General features: G+C 38.6%; 1 protein-coding gene across 2 annotated transcripts in view; it reads left to right on the top strand.

The window, feature by feature from the left end:
* The first annotated feature begins 13606 nt into the window (after positions 1-13606).
* DCAF12 (DDB1 and CUL4 associated factor 12) overlaps positions 13607-23235 on the top strand; it is a 120105-nt gene continuing 110476 nt past the window's right edge. For both annotated transcript variants that reach the window (XR_013486077.1, XM_020978918.2), the window contains exons 1-2: positions 13607-13993; positions 15160-15414. Coding sequence is in view for 1 of the 2 variants with exons in the window: in XM_020978918.2 (XP_020834577.1) it covers positions 13916-13993; positions 15160-15414 (333 nt within the window). In the remaining variant the exon portion in view is untranslated. The remainder of the gene's footprint in view (positions 13994-15159; positions 15415-23235) is intronic.

Below are 23235 nucleotides of genomic sequence, written 5' to 3'. Positions count from 1 at the left end.
GCACCTCCAGACCTGAAACTATATTATTAAACAGCTATTATCAAAACTATCTTATATTGGTGAAAAAAGACAGGCAGATCAATGGAACAGATTAAATAAGGGGGAATTAGAGGCAATTGATCTCAAATAATCCAGTGTTCTATGAAGCAGAAAAGAAATTATTTAGGAAAGAACTCCCTATTTGATAAAAGCTGCTAGGAAAACTGGAAAGCAGTATGGCAGAAACTTGTCTTAGACAATACCTTACATGATATTCTACAATACATTCTAAAGGCATACATGACTTTAATATTAAATACCATACTTAAAAAATTAGAAAAGAAGCAGGCAATATATTTCTCACAGCTATGAGTAGGGAATGTATTCTTAGTTTTTTATATAATATTTTGTTTTTCCCCAATTAAATATAATTTTCAAAAACATTTGGTTTTTTTAAGTTTTTCATTCCAAATTCTATCCCTTCCCCCTTTCTTCCTTTTCCCCCTCCCTGAGACTGTAAGCAATCTAATATAGATTATACATGTGCAATCATGTAAAACATTTCCGTGTTAGTCATCTCGTGCAAACAAACTTGAACAAAAACAAAGGAAGGAAGGAAGGAAGGAAAGAAAAGAAGAAAAATAATATGTTTTGGTTTGTATTCAGACACCATCAGTTCTCTCTCTGGAGGCAGACAGCATTTTTCATCATGAGTCCTCTGGGACTATCTTGAATCACTGTGTTGCTGAGAAGAGCTAAGTCATTCACAGCTGTTCATCATACAATATTGCTGTTACTATATATAATGTCTCCTGGTTTTGCTAACTTCACTTTGAATCAGTTCATGTAAGTTTTTAGAAAAAGTATTCTTAACCAAATAAGGGGTAGAGACAATGACAAAAGACAAAATAGATAATTTTGATTGCATCAAATTGAAAAGTTTTTGAACAGACAATATTAATGCACTTAGGAAAAGAAGGGAAATAATAGAATGAGAAATAAATCTTTGATTCCAATTTTTCTGATAATGTTTGGTATCCAAGATATATGAACAACTAACCAATATGTATCTAAGACCAGTAACCAATCCCTAATAGATAAATGATCAAAATATATGAACAAACAGTTCTCAAAAGAAGAGTTGCAAAGTTTTAACAACCACATAAGAGAATTTTCAAATCACTAATAACCAGAACAATGAAAATCAAAACAACCCTAAGGTTTCACCTCACACCCTAAAAATTGGCAGAGATGACAAAAGATGGCAATAGTTAATGTTGGAGGAATTGTGGGAAGATATATACATTAGTGTATTTTTAGTGGAGCTCTGAATTGGTACAACCATTTTGGAAAGCAATTTGGAATTATCCAAATAAAGTGACTAAATTGTTCATACCCTTTGACCCAGAGATTCCTTTGCCCCAAGAAAGTCTCCATATGCACCAAAACATTTACAGTGGCACTTTTTGTGATAGTAAAGAATTGGAAATAAAGTAAATGTTCTTCAGTTGGAAAATGGCTAAATAAATTGTGGTACGTGAATATAATAAAAATATTGTTGCGCTGTAACAAATGATGAATGTGATAAATACAGGGAAGCATAGAAAGATCTGCATGAACTGATACAAAGTGAACTAAACAGAGCTAAGGAAACAATGCAGACAGTGACTAAAATGATATAAATGGGAAAAAAACAACCACCCATACACAAACCAAAAGTGAATACATATAATAAAATTATTTAAAAGAATCATAACTAAAAGGAAGAGAAATGACAAGACACTCCTAACCCACCTCTTTGTAGAGGTGAAAGGCCCATGGGTATTATACATTGCACATGTTTTCAGATTTTTTTAATGTATTAATCAGTTGTGCTGCTTTTTTCCTTATTAAAAAAAAACATCAACAGAATGGGAAAAATAGAGTAAAAAATGGCCATCTCGTTCCCTGGTGATATTTTTTTTTATTTTTAATTAAATTCATTTATTCAGTTTTAATTTTCAACATTCACTTCTATAAGATTTTGAATTCTTCCTTACCTCCCTCCTCTCCCCTCCCAAGATGGCATGCAATCTGATATAGACTACACATATACATTTATATTAAACGCATTTTCACATTACTCATGTTGTAAAGAACTAGAACCAATGGGAGAAACTATGAGAAAGAAGAAACAAAGAGAGGGAGAAAGAGAGAGAGAGAAATCAAATAGTATGCTTCAATCTGCTTTCAGTCTCCACAGCCTATTTTTCTGGATGTGGATAGCATTTTCCATCATGACTCTTTTGGAGTTGTCCTAGACCCTTGCATTGCTGAGAAGAGCTAAGTCTATCAAAGTTAGTCATTGCACAACGTTGCTGTTACTGTGTACAATGTTCTCCTAGCTCTGCTCACTTCACTCAGCATCAGTCCATTTAAATCTTTCCAGGTTTTTCTGAAGTCCGCCTGCTCATCACTTCTTATGGAACAATAGTATTCAGTTACCTTCATATACCACAACTTGTTCAGCCATTCCCCAATTGATGGGCATCCCCTCAATTTCTTGGCCACCACAAAAAGAGCTGCTATAAATATTTTTGTACATGTGGGTCCTTTTCCCATTTTTATGATCTATTTAGGATGCAGCCTAGAAATGGTATTACTGGGTCAAAGGGTATGCAGTTTTATAGCCCTTTGGGCATAGTTCTAAATTGTTCTCCAGAATGGTTGGATCAGTTCATGACTCCACCAACAGTGCATTCGTGTCCCAATTTTCCCACATCTTCTCTAACATTTATCATTTTCCATTTTTGTCATGTTAGCCAATCTGGTGGATGTGATGTGGTACCTCAGAGTTGTTTTGATTTGCATTTCTCTAATCAATAGTGATTTACAGCATTTTTTCATATGACTACAGATAGCTTTAATTTCTTCATCTGAAAACCTCTGTTTTTCATTTATTTTCATTCATATTTTCATTTATAAATATATTGTTTTTCTTTTAGAACCACAAAGCACATAGAAAATCCTAACTGAAATGAGCTTCTGAAAGAACATGAAGAATGATTTAGAGATTTGGAATATGAGAAAACATATATTCCAGCAAATAAAGTATCAGCTTCTATCAATTTCTGGACACAAGTTCTGAAAAATGATTCAGTGAACCTGGAGAAGAGATGAGGAAGCACTTTCTTTTGGTAGAGAAGCAGACTTTGAATGCGCAATGCTTCGTACAGTATCAAATAGGATCCTTCAGATTTGCTTAAATGCCTTTCTGTCTTTTAAGGGAAAAGGACTCTTTTGTGGGATAATGGATGGGAGAGGGAGTTATATCTGAAAATGATTGTGATATAAAAAGAAAAGATACCAATGACACATTTTCTTAATAGTTGGGTAAAATAAAAAAATATATATCAGAACTGCAACCAGGAAGGGGGAACTGAGGCTTTGCTCAATGTTATGGATTTGTTAAAGAGAAGAAGGGTTTTTGCCTAGTAGATTAAAGTAGTTTCTTTGTTTATTTGTTTCCCTAAATGGCAAGGAAGCTGTCCCTGAGATTTGATTGATCTGTTCCCCAGTTGCCTAGAGCAAAAAACAAAACAAAAAAAAACAGTCCACCAGGACCCAGGGCTCCTTAGAATTGGCAGATATCCCACTGCCATGACAGATATACTCATCTGACCCAACATACACTGCTGACATTTCTGGATGGAGATGAAGAGGGCTGCTTCTATCTGAACTTATGCTGCATGCTTACTAAGCATTTTCTCCACATTATTGCTAAGTAAAATTTTTTGTTAAGTGTTGAATTGTAGACAAGTGTTTCATTTAAATCTGATTCCCAAACTTGAGCTCCTAGACCAGACTTGGTCAAGCCTGGCCTACAATATTGGGAAACAAACAGGCCTGTTAATAACACTTGGGCTCCTAAGAAAGTTGGGGCAAGACATAACTACTGAGGATGGAGCCAGTGGCAAGATGGTGAAAATGGGAAAAATTGAGGGAGTTCCTCAGATGAGAGGGTAGGGGTCAGGTGGAGGCTATGATTTCTTGGCGTGCTTGTAATGCATTCCTTCCTCACCTCTGCCAACTGGCTTTTCTGGCTTTTTTCAAGATTCAGCTCAAATCCTACTCACCCTGCCCCCAATTCCCAATGGCTAGTGCCTTCCCTCTGAGATTACCTTCCATCTTCTCCATATATCTTGTATGTACATGATTGTTTGCATGTTGATTCCCTCTTCAGAATGTGAGTACCTTAAAGCCAGGGACCCAGTTTTTGCCTTTCTTTGTATTCCCCATGCATTGGGCAGTGCTTGGCACACAGTAAGTGCTTAATCAATGCTTATTGACTTACTTATGACCTGAGACATAAACTGATTCTGCCTAGGGCTGAGGAGGGAGGCCAAATCTTGCTCTGGCCCTAGTCCTGTGAGCCAGACCTCTTACTGCCAAAAGCAGCGGCCCTTCAAAGGGCCCTGTATAGGAAGACCAGGCCCAGTGGGTGATATAAGACAGACTGTTGCAGAGAAAGGAAAATGCTTCCCCAGTGATAGTAGTTCTTAGCTACTTCTCAACACAGTTTGTATCAGGAGGGAGGTGGGGAAGAGAGAGTTAAGGCAGGAGTGGGAACCAGTCCTTCAGTCATTTGTTTTCATTGTAAATTTTGGCTTCCCAAGCTTTTCAAAGGTTCTTGTGACTGAAAGTGGGGCAGGGGGAGCTTGGGCCCAGGCTGCCCCTAGAAAGACTGAAGGCACTCCCTACACCTGAATAATTCAGGGCCTCAATTTTCTCATTTGAAAAATCAAAGTCAAGGACTAGGATCATAGGTCATATGTAGATTTAGAGTTGTAAGGGATGAAAGTCCAGCCCTCATTTAACTAATGAGGAAGCTAAGACCTAGACAAATGAAACAACTTGCCTAAGGTCACACAGCTAAGGGATAGTTGCAATAGTTCACACTGAAGCAGGAAGACCCCTATTTTGTTCTAGCACCTAACACAAATATTTATTTGAATGTCCACTATGTACAAAGTACTTTGCAAGGTGCTGTTTTTAGCATCATTTTCTACTATAAAACTCCTCTCTCCCTACCAGCTGCTAGTCCTGGGCCATCAGATCAGGGACAGCTGCTCTGGAAGGGACAACGTGCTGAGGGAGGTCAAATTTCAACAACCAAAATGAAAAAGCATTGGATTGGTAGTCAAGACTCTTGGGTTCTGGTGTTTGATTAACACAAATTCTAATCTTAAGTTTCTAGGATTTTTCCCTCTAGGACATTCTAATTTTATTTTAATTTTCTTATTTATACCTTTTCATTCTTGTTCTCTTCACCTTTGAACTCTTACATGCAACAACAAAGTTAAGCACAACTGAGACAGAGGAACCAATATATGCAACATTCTATTGGTGCGACCCTTACCTCTTTACTGATATGTAATAGCTAATGTTTATATAATAGAGAGCTTTAAGATTTGCAAAGACCTTGTTACATCCTCTTAGATTTCATTTTAACCAGGTTAAGAATTTTCTATTATTACAGCCTTGGGTGGCATTTTGCCTTATTGAGATTAGTTTGTGTTTAAGAAAATCCAAATAACTTCCCCAATAACTCATCACAAACTTTCTGTTTTCACTCTAGTGACTCAGCCTTATGCTCAGTGTAGTCTGCAGAAGTAAAGATAAGGAATCAAATCCCACCAGCCAAATTGGGTCTGTGCATAAACACACTGCTCTCAGTTTAGGATTACTGGGTAAGGTGGAGGATGATATAAAATATTTTCTAGATAGCTAGGTGGGGCATATATTCCCCACTGCAGTACCTAGACCAACCATGATTTTGAAACAAATGGGATATTCCCTTTTCTGTTGTTGTTTGCCTGGTTGGAGAGAGAGAATAGAAAGTCAAAAATTCTCCATCTGTCCTTGCTGATGTGAGCGTGGGTGGTGAAGGAGACAAACTGTGGGGCTGGAAAGATGTGGATTCAGTTAGTGTTCAGCTCACTTGTAGCAAGGACTTGCATCAAGGGCAAGACATAGATGGTTTGTCAGTAATTAGAGAAGTAAAATCCTGTGCATTTATTCATCTTTATGCAGGTATGTGGAAACACAGGGAAGCTTTTTCTGTAGAATCCTTTCAGATAAAAAGCTGACTGGGATCCTAATTAGAAAAAGTGTAGTAGATTCATTTACTTCAAAACCCTGCCAGAGTTCTTCTTCCACTAAGGATTTCCCTTAATTCCTAGCTCCATCTTCAAGAAATATGTTTTATTCATTTTCTTCCCTCTCTTCACCACCCCCACCCCACCTTGGAAGCCAGCTGGCCAATGTGTGTGTGTGTGTGTGTGTGTGTGTGTGTGTGTGTGTGTGTGTATCTGGGTGTGTATTTGAGACTGAGTCTCCTTATCTTGCCCTCAGCCTTCCCAATAGCAGGTACTACAGGTATGTTCCACCACACCTGGTGATCTGGACAGTGTTAAGGTGAGCTGTCTGAAATCATATCTTTTGGCCTACGCTTCCAGTTTCACTCAAATATGATAAGTTTGATTGTTTCCTCCTAAGAGGTAGCTTGGTCTATTGCTGTAAAGAAGACTTGGGTTCCAGTCCTACTTCAGATATTTAGTAGCTGTGTGACCACTGGGAAACCACTTGACCTTTCTGGACCTCAGTTTCCTTACTTGACCATCTAAGATCTCTTCCATCTAGAAATCTGATTCCTCTAGTTAAAATAAGGGACAGGAACAAAGTATGTAAGTTCTTTAAGTCTCTTTTAAGATAAGTTGAACTTTAAAAAGCAGAAGTGGCCAAAATAGTTTCAGATAAGGGTACAATAAATATAGACATAATAAAAGAAATAAGCAGGAAATTACATTATTTTTAAATGCATCATAGATAACAAATAATTGTCACACACACACACACACACACACACACACACACACACACACACACCCCTAATAGCATGGTATCTAAATATTGAAAGGAAAGGTTAATTTAATTAGAAACAGAAATAGAAAGTAAAACTATAATAATGGGGAACCATAATGCATTCCTTTGAGACCTAGACAAATCCAATCAAACGATAAACAAGAAAGAAGTTAAGGATATGAATAGAAACTTAGAAAAATGAAAGTTAATAGATCTCTGGTAACTGCTGGATGGAAACAGAAAGCAATTTACATACTTCTTAGCTGTACATGGCACTTTTATAAAAACTGACCATATAGTGGGTTATATAGTCCTCACAAACAAAATGTAGAAAAGCAGAAATAATAAATATATCATCTAGTAATGATAATGCAATCAAAATTATATTCAATTAGTGGCCCTTCAGGAAAGAATTAAGAAGTAAATGAACACTAAATATAATTCTAAAGATCAGATGGCTCAAAGAACAAATCACAGAAAAATAGAAAATATCATCAAAGAAAATGATAATAATTTTTAAAATGCCAAAACTTATGGGATGCAGCTAAAGCAGTTCTAGGGATAAAACATATCTTTAAATGTTTTTATCAGTATAATAAAGAACAATGAATTGGACATGCAATTTTTAAAAATGTGAACACTAAGTAACAGAGTAGAATTCATTAAAAATAAAAGGAGATTAATAAAATTGAAAATAGCAAGATCATTGAATTGATAAATAAAATGAAGATCTGATTTTTTGAACAAAAAACAACTAGAAAAGATAAACAGTTAATCTGATTTTTAAAAAGGAAGAGAAAAAACAAATAATTGGAGAAGAAATAAAAGAAATAATCAAAAGCTGTTTTGCCCAATTATATGATAACAAAACTGTAACTTACAGAAAATAGATACTTACAAAAATGTAAGATACCCAGAGTAACAAAAGAAGAAATAGACTATTTTTAATAACTGCATCTAACAGCAGTCAAGCCAATATAATAAAGTGACAATACTATCTAAATTAATTTACTTATTTGGTGCCCTACAAAACTACCAAAGGAATGTTTTATGAAAGTATAAAAATAATAAAATTCAGATAGAGGAACAAAAGGTCAAGAATCTCAAGGTTACTAATGGAAAAAAATGGAAAGGAAGGGGGTCTATCAGTAGTAGATCTCAAACTATACCAAAAAGTAGTAATCAATAAAGTGATTTGATACTGGTTTAAAAAAATGAGAAGTCAATCAGTAGAACAGATTCCATATACAACATATAGAAGCAAACAAATACAGTAGTCAAGTGTTTGATAGATGCAAAGTTCCAAATTACCAGAGGAATTACTCCCATTTTGATGGAAACTACTGTGAAAATTGGACAGAAGTCTGGCAGAAATTAAGGTTAGACCATACTGCACGCCATACACTAAGTTAAACTCCAGATGGTTACATGACCTAGATATAAAAGGTCACATTGTAAACATGTTATAGGAGCAAGGAAGAAATTACTTTGGGGATCTATGGATAGGGGAAGAATTCATGAAGAGTTCAAGCAATAGAGGATCAAAGATAAATGATTACATCAAATTTAACAGATTTTGCACCAACAAAACTAATGTTAAAATTAGCAAGAAAACAGGTAAGTGTGGAAAATTTTTTTTTATGGTGAGCTTCTCTGATAAAGTTATTGTATCCAGGATACATAAGAAACTTATTCAAATTTATAACACTAAGAACCATTCTCCAGTAGATAAATGGAAAAGGGATATAAACAGGCAGTTTTCAAAGGAATTTCAAAGGAATAAATACAAATTATCAACAACCATAGGAAAAAATGCTCTAGATCACTCATAGAGAAATGCAAGTTAAGGCAATTTTAAAGTTCCATCTCACACCTATCAGATTGGCAAAGATGACAACAAAGGAAAATGACAAATGTTGGAGGGCCTGAGGTGGGGCGGAGGGGAAGAAGAATAACACTAATGAAATATTGGTGGAGTTGTGAATGGGCCCAGACATTTTGGAAAGCGATCTAGACCTGTGCCCCCTCCCAATTACTGAATTCTGCATACTCTTTGACCCAGCTATATCACTACCAGGCTTACATTCCTCAAAGAAAGATGGAAAAAAAAGAGGAAAAGAGCCTATACATACAAAAATATTTATAGCAGTGGCCAGAATTGAAAACAAAGGGGGTGTCCTTAAATTGGTGAATGGTTAGACAAATTGTGGTGTAATGTAATATTATTGTTCCATAAGAAATTATGAAATGGATAGTTTCAGAGGAAACTGGGAAGACCTTTATAAACTGATGAACAACTTGAGTGGGAGTATGTTTTATACAATAATAACATAGAAAAAAATTTTGGAAGACTTTTGAAAGACCTCAAGTGCAAAGGAATAAAGATGAAACATGCTATTTACTACCTGCCAGAGAAGTGACAAATTTAAAATGCAGAAAGAGATATATGTTTTTTGGTTTTTGACATGGCCAATGTGGAAATTTGTTTTACTAGATTATGCATGTATATATTGAGGTTTCTTCCTTCCTTCCTTCTGTGATGTTTAAAAAGTTCAAAACACATAATTCCTGGGTAATTTAAACATTTTATCATTTAAGGCTAGCATGTTATTAATAAAAAGAGGTAAGTGGCACTCCCGAATGCCAAAGACCCTCATGGCAGCAGGCTCAAGGCCTATATGGAAGATCAGATGTTCCTGAGGGTAGCAATCAACTCTGATTGGTTAAAAATTAATGAGAGAATGAATATTATGAGAGCTGGGTTATATTACAATGAGAATCTTGAGGTACACTTGGATCACCCAAGTCTAGGTCAAAGAGATATCAATTTCCATAATACCTGTCTGACAAAAAGGAGGATCCACATTTTCCTAGACCTGTATAAGTAAACACAATAAATAGGAATGCAGAGGTGGGGAACCTGCAGTCTTGAGGCCATATGTGGTCCTCTAGATCCTCAAGTGTGCCTCTTTGATTGGATGGCCTAAATTTAGAATTTCTTTAACTGTCTGATTAGATCTTAGCCTAGATAAGTCTTTGCCCAAGATTTTTCCAATGGTTGATTTCTGGATGAGGAAGTAGAAAAGGGGAAAAACCTTGGTCCTGATTCAATAATTAGTTATATATGCAAGAGAGAAATAAAATAATCATTTCTCTCTCTTCCTTCTTTCCTTCCTTTCTTTTTTCCTTCTTTTCCTTCCTCCTTTTCTTCCTTTATTTGTAAAAAAGAAAAACTAGAAACAACCCTGATGTCCAACCACTGGAGACTGAATGATAACAGCACATTAATGTAACAGAATATTATATAACTGTAAAATACGAAGGATATGAGCAAACATGGAAAGCCCTAAATGAATTGATGTAAAATAAAATAAGAGAAATAAGAAAAATAACACACACATTGACTCCAACAAAAAAAAAAATCAAAGGAAGTGAATCATTATTCAAAATAGGAAATACAGCAAATTTTTTTAAAAAAATGTTAAAATGCATGCTTCTTTGATAATGGATACAATCTCTTTAATGTGGATACTTCTTCCACCAATGTGGATCACAGTCTATCTAAGCCTATCTTGTATGATTCTTGTTCAGGAGCTTCTATAAATCCTCTACAGAGATCTGCCCAAAACATTGATGGCTTTTCTCTAGGTCTTTGAATATTTCATGAATAATGGTATCTATCCCTTTTTTAAGTATGGTTTTTCTTTTTAAACAAAGCACAAATTTTAAGATTTTATTTGGAGATTTACTCTATTTTTACTTTTATTATGTTTATTATTTGTTGGGAACATTAAGTTTATGCTAATAAAAGGATGTATTTTAATTTGGCTTTGTAAATTGAAAACAGAAAAGATTAACATTGAACTAAGATACCTATGATGTAGAGGTATGTACCTATGTTCATGGGTTCTTGACAACATTCCAAACTCTTTCATGGTTATTGGACTATTAAATATGCTATACAGAGCATTGTGAGGCAAGACAGAACTAGAATGACAGGTTTAAAGGAGGAAGCTGAGAAACTCTTGCCAGTCACTGTGTGCATGTCTCTGAGGGAAAACCTTGGCCAAGTAAGACTGAGATGCATTTTCTACCAGAGCTATACCAAATTGGGGTTGAGGTGGCATTCAGATGAATTCCATTGCCTGGCAGAGTTAACTTAACTCCATCACCCATGCTGGGTGGATGCTCAAGCCTGAGGGGGACCTACACTAGGAAAGGCTGTGGCCTACCATTCTGTTTTTTTTTTATTCACTTTGAAAAAAACCAAATTCATCATGTAGGCACTCTTCAAATGAGTAAACCATCCTTCCTGGAAGTATCAGGGGCCTGAAGCCTGAAGCTAGCAGTCAGGTAACTTAGTCACACCTAAGTGAGGCCATTATGGCTGTCCCCAAGGGCAAATAACTACTGACTCCTAGAATAACTTCTCTTTATAAGAGCCTCCCTCCCCCAATCTTCTATCTTTTTTTTGACTGGGTGAGTGATTACTTTTGAACTTAAGCAGAAACATAAGATCCTGGAGATCTCCATCTAAGTAAAGCCCGTGACAAGAGTCAAATTGCAGAGGTTTTATGTCAGATATTGACATCTGAGTTAGAATAACTTCTTCCTCTTTGTGGTGTGGAGACCCCATAATTCTTGCAATGCCCTAGACCTTGAGGGGATAGTAGACTCTAGAAGAGGGAGATATAATAAAGTAGTGAAGGGCTAATGGAAGTTCCTGAAGGAGCACTCTCCAAAACTGTCATCTGCAGTATTCCCCACCCCCTCTCCCACTGTTCTTATCCCAGGTGAAAACATTTCTTATTTTGCCTCTGTCACCAAGATACTTAAAATTCATCGGTCCCCAACTAAAATGGTTCAATAAGTCAATATCAAGTATCTATGCTATCCTAGGTTCTGTGAGGGATACAAAAGTGCATGACATCATACCTACCATGTTGAAGCTTATACTTTCTCTGGGGAGACTAGATAGACACAATCCAAAGAGTTAAATAACAGTCTAAGGCAGTATATGACTAAATGCCAAAATGAGTGGTACTATCAATGTAATAGGAATGCAGAGTAGGAGACCTCAGATGTCTAGAGGGGTAAAGTAAGAGAAGATGTCATGAAGGAAGTGGGACTTCCACTGGGGCAGAGAAATATTGGTAGGATTTGAATAGTCAGGGAAGAAGAGGACAGACATTCTAGGTAGAAGGACCAGAATTAATAGGATCAGTAAGAGGATAGGAGCCAGGAGAAGTGGTTCAGGTTGGGGGGGTTGATTTGTTGAAGGCTTTGAATGCCCTGAGGAGACTGGACTTCTTTTTATAGTTTATAGTCTGTGAAGAGCTGTAGAAAGATTTTTAGCAGGGAAATGACATAATAGATCCCTTCCAAAACTTCATAGAACTGCAATTGGAATAAACATTCCTCACCCTATCTATTAGCTGAGGCATGAATTCTGTCAATAATAGTAGCTTATATTTATATAGGTTAATAGTTGTTATAAAGCACTTTCCTCACAACAACCCTGTGAGGTAGGCAGTGCAAATATTATCCCCATTTTATAGATGGGAGAACAAAGGCTAAGGGAGATGAAGTGACTTGCTTGGGATCCCAGAATCAGTAACCATCAGAACCAGAATTTGAATCAGCGCTCCTAATTCTGCTTCCAAAACTCTTTCCACTAGCCCAGCAGTCCAAAGGGCACGTCCAATAGGATTTTGCGATGGTGTGCAGGCATCTGGTTGTTTGGTCAGGTGTTTCCCCCTGCTAATCACAATGATTCAGTGCCCATAGTGTGATGCCCTGGCATTGGTCTTCCTGTGCCGCCTTCTCTGCAGTCATTATAGCCTAAATATGAGGTGATGTCATATGGGAGGTTGTTGAGCCCATCTAATGGGGGAGGAGGGATGTCATGGGTGCTTCCTGCTAGAGTATTAGGTTCTTTCAGGGTGGGGACTGGTTCTCATTTCTCTTTGGACCTAAGGTACTGCTTTGCTTAAGCACGGTGGGTTCTATCGTTTGCTGAATGAAGAAAGCACCTTAGTGCTGAAGTTGGTGTCAAAGGACGCGGGTTCTAATCCCTATGGTTACTAACTATTGTGTGGCTTTGGACGGGTGACTTAATCTCCCTGGGCCTTAATTTTCTCAAGTGTCAAATAAGGAGGCTGGACCAAATGACCTCCAGGTCGGGCTCTGATTGGGTGACTCTGCTGCCTTGTAGGGTTTGTGGGAGGCCACCTTATGTGTGAGCGCTCCATCAATTAGGATCCGTGTGATTACGTCATTTCACTCTCTGATTCGGTGACATAGCTGTTTCTATTCTGAGATGATGACGTGAGAGAGAAGTTTGACTCGGAGTTAGTTAAGAGCAACGAAGGGGGCAGCCTTTGTCGGACTGGGCCTTTTGAGACCAACCTTCCGCTAACAGCCTAGCTGACATGGGTACGCATACGCCAGCGCGCTCTCCCTTCCACCCCCTCTCCTCCCTCCTCCCCAGGTGAGAAGAGAAGTGAAGGTGTGGGGAGAAGATAAGGAGGAGGACGCTATAAGAAGAGGAAGTGTCTGTTGCCAGGGGGAGGCGGCGGAGAAAAGAGGCGGTGGTTGAAGGGGGCGGGGCGGCATCTAGGCAACCAGCCCGAACGCTTTTCAGCGTCCTCCGCTGCACCCTTCCGGGAGGTGTCTCCATGACAACGCACCGTAAAGCACGGCTGCGCAGCTGGTGACGGGGTGACGGGGTGACGAGGGAGACGGGGTGACGGGGGAGAGAGGGAGGGTGTTTTGGTGCCTGTCGCTCGCCGTCCTTTTTCCTTCTCTGGTCGCTTTCGCCGCTCAGTCCTTTCCTCTCCCCCCCCCCGTCCTCCCTCCAGCCCCAGGCCTCTGTCCTCCCGCCCTCGCCGCTTCTCCTGCGTCTCCCCCCCCACCTCACCCTCCCCAGTTCCCCGTCCCCTCCCCCAGTATATGCCCCGCAGCGCGGCCGCCCCCCGCTCCCCCCGGTCCTGCCGCCCCATGTGGCTGCGGGGCCGCCGCGGCGTTTCCCACTATGGCCCGGAAAACAGTTAGCAGGAAGCGGAAAGCGCCCGCAGCGCCGGGGACCGGGAGCGGGACCCAGGGCCATCAGGTAACCGGGAGAGGGGAGGACCGGGGGCCCGAGGACCGCGGGGGCAGAGGGGAGTCGGGGCTGCTTCGGAAGCGGGGGGCAGGCCTGGAGCGTCGTCAGCCGCAGGCGGATCTAGGCCCGCGGCTCCCCCGGGAAGGCAGAAGGGCAGGCCTGCGGAGGGTGGGCAGCGGAAAGCCGGGGGGCGGGGGGCTGCAGGGATCCGGGCCTGGGCTGTCACCGAGGGCGCATCCGAGCCCTACCAAAAAAGACCCTCCTCCCAAAGCCCCCTTTTCCTCCGATGTCAGCGATCAGTCCTCGTCCCGACCCCCCCAAAGCGAATGATGGGGCTCCCGGGCCCCTTGCCCTCCGGCCGGACCTTCCTCACCTGCGGCCCGAGGCGAAGGCTGGAGCTCAAGGCCAAGTTCAGCCCAGCCCCTCGCCCCTAGCAGATGCTGCCCCTTTGGGCGAGGGTGACTGATAAAAACAGGGGCCCCAACTCGGGTCCTTTTCTCCCCCCTCCCGTCTCGTGTTTGGGTTTGACTTTTCGAACCCCCGCAACTGTCTGGAGCGCGGGGGCCGCGGCCGAGGGAGCCAGGGCTGCCCGGGCGCTGGGAAGGCCTAGTGACCCGGGCGTCCCGACCCAGGCTCGCCGCCCCGTCTAGGCCAGCCTGGTCCCGCACGACCCTCTCGATGCTTTGTAGTGATTGCAAGCGGAGAGGGAGGAGGGGGCTGGACAGAGATGTGTCCCAGGTCGGTATGTGGTGTGTCCCGGGTCCTCCCGTGGCTAAAAAGGTGCCTCTCCTCTCCCGAAAATCCCTTCTGTCCAATTCTGTCTTTCTGGAAGATGATTGTAGACAGTCCCGGGCCTGTTCTGGGATAAACTTTGGGTCTCGGTCTCTCTCTGTCTCTCTCTGTCTCTCTGTCTCTGTCTCTGTCTCTCTCTCTCTCTCTCTCTCTCTTTGTTCTTCCACATCTGTGATCCTTACGTATCAATCTGTCTTGTAAGCATCTTATTGGAGCTATGAGTTAAACAGGGTCTCTGGATTAAGTTTCTTCCTCCGTTGTGTTGAGGGCAGATTACTTAAAAACCTGTAGGTTAGGTTACCAATTTTCACTGATGTTCATAGAGTTTTATATTCAGAACGGCAGTGGCTGCAGCCTGTGATTTCTGATATTGCTTTCCACAGTTTGGCTGGGATCATTCACTAAACAAAAGGAAAAGGCTCCCTCCAGTGAAGAGGTCCTTGGTCTGCTACCTGAAAGGCAGAGAAGTCAGGTTGCAGAATGAGTCCAGTTACTACCGAGTGTTGCATGGTTATGCAGCACAGCACCTTCCCAGTCTCCTGAAGGAGAGAGAGTTTCACCTTGGGACCCTTAACAAAGTGTTTGCTTCTCAGTGGCTGAATCACCGGCAAGTGGTGTGTGGCACAAAATGCAACACGGTAAGCAGGAAGCCTTGTTTCTTGTGGTTTCTGCAGCTGTATGGATGGACAATTCATTTTCCTATGTGACCTGTGTTAAGGTTCAAGACAAACCAGATTCTCCCTCCCCCCCCCCTTCATTTTCTCTTAGCCTGCCCAGTTTGGAGATTGCTTCAGTCCCAATACTTTTATTCCTTCTAATTTTTTCTCAAAACGTCTTGTCTGTTAGGCTTTGGATTAACCAAGGTCATCCTATAATAACACTTTTGTTGTGTTTATGACTTACATGTAGCTTTTATGTGTGTTGTCTCATTTGATTCTCACAATTCTTGTGAGGTAGGAAGGGCAGAAGTGGTCTATGCTACTTTAGAGATGAGAAAAATCAGTCAATCAACAGAAATTTATTAAGCACCTATTGTATTTAATATACAGCAGTTCATCAGTAAGCATTTATTAAATCCCTACTCTGTGTTAGACACCGTGATAAGCAAAGGGGTACAAAAAAAGGCAAGAGAGAGTCTCTGCTCTCAAGGAGCTCCCAGTCTAATGGACTATTATTGAGCTAGATGATGTGTGCTAGACACTGAGGATACAGGGATGACAAACAAGTAGTTCTACCTCCAAGGAGCTTACATTCTCTCTAAAGCCATGCAGGTAAAAGAACAGAGGAGCATGGTCAAGAACCTTTGGTTTCTTGGTTCCTAGGCTAGTGTTCTTCTCACTAGACTATGAATCAGGAAGAGTGGAAAAGAGTCAAACGGTATTTATTTGGCATTTAAAATGTGCCGGTATATTGATGAGTACTATAAAAGAGTCAGATTGAAGATACAGTTAGAAATAAGGAAGGAGAAATGCATGATGGGAAAGAAGGGTAGTAAAAGAAAACAGTACTAGGAGATACTAGGAGATAAGTATTGATAAGAAGCTTTTATGAAAGATGCCTTGGGAGGACACCTAGGTTTGAATTTTTTTTTAATATTCCCTTCTCTCTTGTATTTTTGGGTTATGTAAATAAATAAATTTAATACTGGACAGGATGAGGGGGTGGAGAGGGTACTATATAAAGCAGAATGCTTAAGAGCCCTTGTCCTTTAAAAATATTATGTGCAGCAAAGATTTAAATTTTGAGGGGAGAGAATAAAACCATATTAATTAGAAGTGAACTCCCACTTCACCTCCTGTTGAATGTGACTCACCTTATACAAGTACAATCAAACAGAATTTAGAATTAATAGGCTTCTATAAAACACCCTCTTTGGTCATGACTTCCTGGTTGCCTGCTAATAATAGTTGCCTTAAAATCATCTGTTGTCATTGGTGAGAGATGGTTGTCACATATTTGAGGAAGTTAATTCATATGCTTCCTTTTTGCCCTCTTTATTTTTCAAATTTTTTTGCCTTTTCAAAGCCACAGAATTTTATTTGGAATAATAATGTTTTAAAAATGAAAAATAATATCTAACATTTACATAGGGTTTTAAAGTTGCAAAATACTTGACATATATTATCTTACTTGATCCTCACAACAACCCTGTGAAGTGAGTGGTATTATTATCCTTTATTATATAGAATAAATTACTTGATCTAAATGTTGGTCTAACAATTTCATTTCTTATCTACTGCTTCTAACTTTCTGTCAGGTTCATAAAAATGTGGGAGAGCAGTGGTCTTCTACCATTCCTTTTTTTATATTTAGTGAGCATCTTCGTTCCTTTTATCAGTTTTAGAATCACAGAATATATTCTTTCCTTTGTGCATCAATTTCTTTGTTTTGTAAAATGAAGATAATGATGCCTTCCCTAGACAGTCAGTCTTAGCCCATCTAATGCTGTGGGTATGAAATTGAAGATCTTACAAAGTGCTTTAATTTCCCTTCCCCATGTATGTTTATGCATAAATACTAGTATTGGCGGTCTAAAATATGGCCTCAAGCAGTGCAGTACATCCTTGGCATAATGCCTGGTGTGTAGTAGGCACTTAATAAATAGCAATTGTTGCTGAAACTGTGTTTTCCTATTGAGACTTCATTTGTCTTTAGAGGAAAATCAAGTAAATAAGATCTTTGTATAATGACTAGTGTTTTAAGAGAGTAAGGACTATAGGGAAAGAGTTTTCTGTATAGCACTGCATTTCTGAGCTTACTTGGGTATTTTACTTGTTGAAGTTTGCTGTTAGTAAAATACTTAAGAACTTTTACTTGAAATGGGCAAAATCCAGTGAGTCACAGAATAAGACTACATACTAATATTTATCCATGGGTTATGGAAATATTACAGGGTTTATATTTTATTTCTCTTGACTTGATGTTCTTCAGATTATATCTGAATGCCACATAGATAACTTTTAAGTCAGATGATTTTCCAAATTAGTCTTAGAACTAAGTAGCATTTAGATTTCTAGTGGGACTATGACTTGTTCCGAATGAGTAAAGGTAATAGGGGTTAAAAGGCCTCTCTAAAAGTTTATCTTAGGTGAGTGTTCTAGCATGTGGAAATTCCAACAATGGCATCAATGCATAACTCGCCAAGAGTCTGTAAGGTAAGATTTTAGATGACTGATGATAAGAAGACATGCTTCCCATCTCTTGGAAGAGAGGTGATAGGCTAGAGGTTCAGAAAGAGATACATTTACAGACATAAATAATGTATTGATTGTTTTGCTTGATTATATTAGTTAAAAGGGAAGGCTTCTATGGGGATGGGCAGATGGAGTTGGTAGGTACTGAGAGTGGTCCAAGAAAAAAACTGTCAATGAAACATTTTAAAATACACGGTAGAATGTGAGAAGAAATTCAGAAAGGGACACAGGCAAGCAGAAGAGTTTTGTTGCTACTATTGTGTTAGTTTCAACATATACTTTTGTAAAACCTTAATCTCTTTTTAAAAAAATTATTTTAAAATGTTATTTGCATTTTCAGTTTGAAATTCTTTTCTCCCCTCTAGCCCCTTTCCCACCCATTGAGAAGGCAAGAAATATAATACCCGTTAAAAACATTTCTGCATTAGCCATGTTTCTCCCTCCTTCTTTGCTGCCCCCCAAATGAAAAATAAAAGGAAAAAATATGCTTCCGTCTGCTCTCTGAGTCTATCCATTCTGTATCTGGAGATGGATAACATTTTACATCATGAGTCCTTTGGAGTTGTGGTGGATCATCAAGTTGATCAGAGTTACTAAGTCTCACAGTAGATTAACTTTACAATATTACTGTTACTGTATAGATTGTTCACTTCATTTTGTATCACTTCATGTAAGTCTTCCCAGGTTTTTCTGAAAACCATCCCCTTTATTATTTCTTACAACACAACAGTATTTCATCACATTCATATGTTGTAACTTGTTGAGCCATTCCCTGATTGGTGGGCATCCCTTTAGTCTCCAATTCTTTGCCACCACGAAAATAACTGCTATGAATATTTTGTATATATGAATCCTTTTCCTTTTCCTTTGATCTCTTTGGGTATAGACCTAGTATCAGTGTTGTTGATTTAAAGGTTATGCACAGTTTTATAGCCCTTTGGGTCTAGTTCCAAATTGTTCTTGTTGGTTGAATTAGTTCACAGCTCCACCAATTCCATTAGTATACCAATTTTCCACATTCCCTCCAGCATTTGTCATTTTCTTTTTCTGTCATCTTAGCTGATCCAATGGGTGTGAGGTGGTACTTAAGAGTTATTTTAATTTAAATTTCTTCAACTATTAGTGATTTAGAGCATTTTAAAATATGATTATTGATAGCTTTGATTTTTTTCTTCTGAAAACTATCTATTCATATTCTTTGACCATTTGTCAATTCTAGAATGGTTCCTATTAAAAATTTTAATCTCTTAAAAGATTTAATTTCATATGTAATTCTTGGTAATATATAATTATATCCTATATAATCCTCTATATCCTTTGTAAATCAAAATTTTCATGTTTGATATTTGTCAAGTCTATAATTTTTGAAAAAATTTAATATAACATTAAACTATAATAGAAGTTCAGTTTAATAAACAATCTTCTCCATTCTTCACTTATAAAAATGTTTCTGTTTGTCAAGGTTTAAAAAGAAAAAATTTTTTTAAAGAAGCAGCATGTGCTATAATTAACATATGGTTTTCTGAGCCACTGTTGTTAGGATGATATTTTCCTGGAGAGTCATCAGTTGCCTGTGGTCTCAGTTCTTTTTATTTAAAGAGCCCTGACAGTCAAGAGTAAAGGTGGAATTGAAAACTGGAAATATCAAGGCAGTTTATATTTTCAGATAAGGTAGAGTAGCAGCTTGTTTCAGTGAAAAGTGGGCTTGACTTGGGGTTAGAGAACCTGGACTTCAATCCTGCCTCTGTCACAGTATATCTCTGGGCTTAAGTTTTCTTGTTTACAAAATAAAGGAGTTGGACTAGAGAACCTTTAAGGTGCCCACCACCATTAGAATTATAATTTTATGATCTATGATTCTAAGAAGGTACAAAGATTAGGAGCAACCTAATTTGGGGTGGGGGAGAAGTAGGGAAGAAGGAATAAGAGATCTGTATTGTAAAGATATCTGCTGAATTTATTTGCAATGTCCTGAAGGTGTCAAAACAGATAAAGAATTTCATTCCGAAGCAAGGTTGATTAAGTCAAAGAACTTGACTGGCCAAGATCAGATTTTTTTCATTGTTTTCAATTATTTCATTTCTCTAAAGGAACAAATGGTATTTGGAAAATTGGATTTTAATCTTTAAAATAACAAAAATATTTAAAAATCTTTAGCTGGTTTCTGATGAAATATATTTTTCATGGTGTATATTACCTTATTTATCTTATCTACCCTAGTGAGCTGGCAACTCTCTTGCCTGTTTGCTCCATAGACAATTAGCTCACAATTAAATTTGTTATTCCGTCCTTTTAAAGGAATATCTTGAATACTTTTTTACTTTTTAAGATGAAGTACTGTGTCTTCTAGATTTAACCATTTTGTTCTGTTTTTAGAGTATTTTACTCCTGTTGAGAGATTTGCTATGAAGTGGCTTTTAGAGACTTTCTGTTTTGGGCATTATGGTGACTCTACTGTGTGACCTTGGATGTGTCACACCTTAGTCTTCTTATAGAAAATGAAGAACTTGTAGTAAATGGTTTCTAACTTTCCTCCCAGCCATAAGTATGGCATATATGACTAAATTCATTTCACCTGGCCGCTTAGACTAAATTTTCTTTAGGTGTTAGGGTGCAAAGGGTGCCTTTTGTTGCAAGAGTTTGAGGTAAAGGGTGCCAGGCCCTGCCTATTTCTCTTGACCTTCCACTCACCCCACTTCCGCCCTCACTGAGTCCTATATGTTGGGTGTAGAGGCATCAAAGATACTTTGTAATGTGCTACGCTGACACTCAGATTCTCAGTAGTTGAGGATTGTATGAGAGTAACAATGGATAAGAATGCTAGGATGTGAAAGCAATCACTTCAGTTCAACAAAACATTACTCATTGCTCACTGTTTATAAGGTGTTGGAATTACAGTGTCAAAAACAAAACAGCCCATACCTTCAAAAGAGTCAAGTCAATGTCAACAAACATTATCAAGCACCTGTTACGTGTCAGGCACTCTGCTTCATGCTAGAAGATAAAGGGAAGAGCAACAGACAAGTCTAGCTCTCAAAGTGCTAAGAGCCAAATGAGGGAGAAAACATGTAAACAACTATGTACCAACCAGCTATGTCAGGATAAATCAGAGATAATAATGAAGGGAAAGCAGTAACATCAAGAGGGTTATGCTACCTTATGTTACAATGTTACTTTATGTATTATGTTACATTACACACATTAGAAAAGATCAGATGAAGGATGGAGCTTGATCAATTTTGTGGAAGAGGGCTATTTTTCTTTCCTTTCTTGGTAGAATTATGAGGAAGTTATTAGAATGAATGAGGAAGTAGAAATATTCAGGTGGTATATGAAATGTTATATTGACTTTACTGAGGGCATAAGTGCCTACGTTAAGGCAATCTGGAGACAAAGATTTTCATTTCTTCTGAAATGGAAGTGACTACTAGTTCCCAGGAGGAAGGGCTAGGAAAATAAGTGAGTTCACTCTTTCTGTCACAAAGAAATGCCTTTTTTCTCTCTGTACTTTAAGCAGAATTTTCACCAAGGTTCATGTTGTGTCTATAGACTCAGTGGTGAGAGGAAGAGGATGACCCGCAAGTGGTCAGTTGCCATTTGAGCCTGTCTGTGGTGGATTCAGTTTAGGATTACATTTGGGCCACTATAATTTTTTTTTAAGTTGGTTTATTCTCAGAGGTTATGTGTGACTTTGAATTCATTCCTGAAAGCCACCTATCCCTCAGAGAGGATAAAAGAGGTGCTTTCTTTTGAATAATCTTGTAGGGAAAGGGTAGGAATCAAACAAAATATACTCATGCCATTGGTTGACATGAGAAGGAATACAAGATGAGAAATTATGGTTTTTATGTGTTTTTTTTAAAATCTTCATTAATCAAACAAATAAATATTTGTGTGCCTGCTAGATGCAAATCATTTTGCTAGGTAGTACTGATATAAAAAAATCATGATTTTAGATCTGAAAGTAACCTCTGGATCCTAATCCAGCCTTGTCCTTTAATGATTAAGAAACTGACGCCTACAGAAAATAAGTAATTTTGTATAAAGTTATTTTGAAGCATTTGTTATTTTATTAGTGTGGAGTTTTTTCCATCAATGCAATTATAACACCATAGTAGATTGTTTTGGCCTAGACATGTTCATCAGTTGACCAGAAAACTGCTGATGAGGCTCTACTGGGGGATATGGGTGAAAAAAAGTAGGGTTAGGTTCAGGTCATAGGATCCCTTATGTGAAACTGTTGAGTTTGAACATTAGCTCTTTGGGAGGAAATTTTACCTTTTCTTAATGGCTGATAGTACCTAGCCCACTTTATATTTAATAATATAAGCCCACATAAATATTTAGTAGTGATTGTCCTATTTGGTGAGCCCTTCATCAAGGAAATGGAAGTTACATGTTCGGCAGCATTTCCACATCTGAGCTTTGGTAATATCCTAGGCATACTCACATGAAGTGCTGAATGTGTCAGTAGTTTGGTGAGTCTGAGGGAAATATTCATCTTCCAGTTTCCCTTTAATATTTTTATCATGAGACCCAACCCAGGTTCAGTGAGGACTTTTTGGCTACTATACATCTCTGAAGGAGGAAGGAGTTTTTCCCAAGGCAAATGTAGTAGCAGTGTGCCAGTTTTTACAATTGGAAAAGTTGCTAGATGTCTTAATTACTATGTATTAGGCTTTGATAAATGGCAGTTATTTTTTCTGACACTAGTTATAAATAAGTATCTGTGTGAATCCACTTTCTTTTCAAATACTTCGTTAGAATATCCTGGAGGTACAGGTAAGCACAGGTTTAATGAATTTGTGAGGGTTTCCTTGTAGCCTTCTCTCTTCTCAGTAGCCTTTTCTGTCTGTGGATCTTGTCCATGGTTCTTGAAGACCCAGTGCTGTCTTATCAGCTGTTCAGAATTACAGATCGAAAGGACAAAGTCAAAAGAACTTGAATTAACTTAGTATTCTTTTATGGGGGGAGCTAGGAGTACAGTGGATAGAGCATGAGGCTTGGAATTGAGAAGATCAAATCTGGCCAGACAGTTACCAGCAATGTGACTCTGGGCAAGTCACTTAACCTCTATTTGCCTCAGTTCCTCATGTATAAAATGGCAGAAGTAAATGGCAAACCACTCCAGTATCTTTATCAAGAAAACCCATAGATAAAAGTCCATGGAGTCACATAGAGTTGGACACAACTGAATATTATTCTTTTATGAAGGCACTGAGTTTTTTAAGCTTCATTCTGTTGGTCTCAAGACCAGGTCATTGT

This window comes from Phascolarctos cinereus, unplaced genomic scaffold (genome assembly GCF_003287225.1).
Source record: "Phascolarctos cinereus isolate Bilbo 61053 unplaced genomic scaffold, phaCin_HiC Scaffold_4;HRSCAF=312, whole genome shotgun sequence".
NCBI classification, from domain to species: domain Eukaryota; kingdom Metazoa; phylum Chordata; class Mammalia; order Diprotodontia; family Phascolarctidae; genus Phascolarctos; species Phascolarctos cinereus.
The sequence above is the reverse complement of the archived record's forward strand: the minus strand, read 5'-3'. Positions and strand labels throughout refer to the sequence as shown.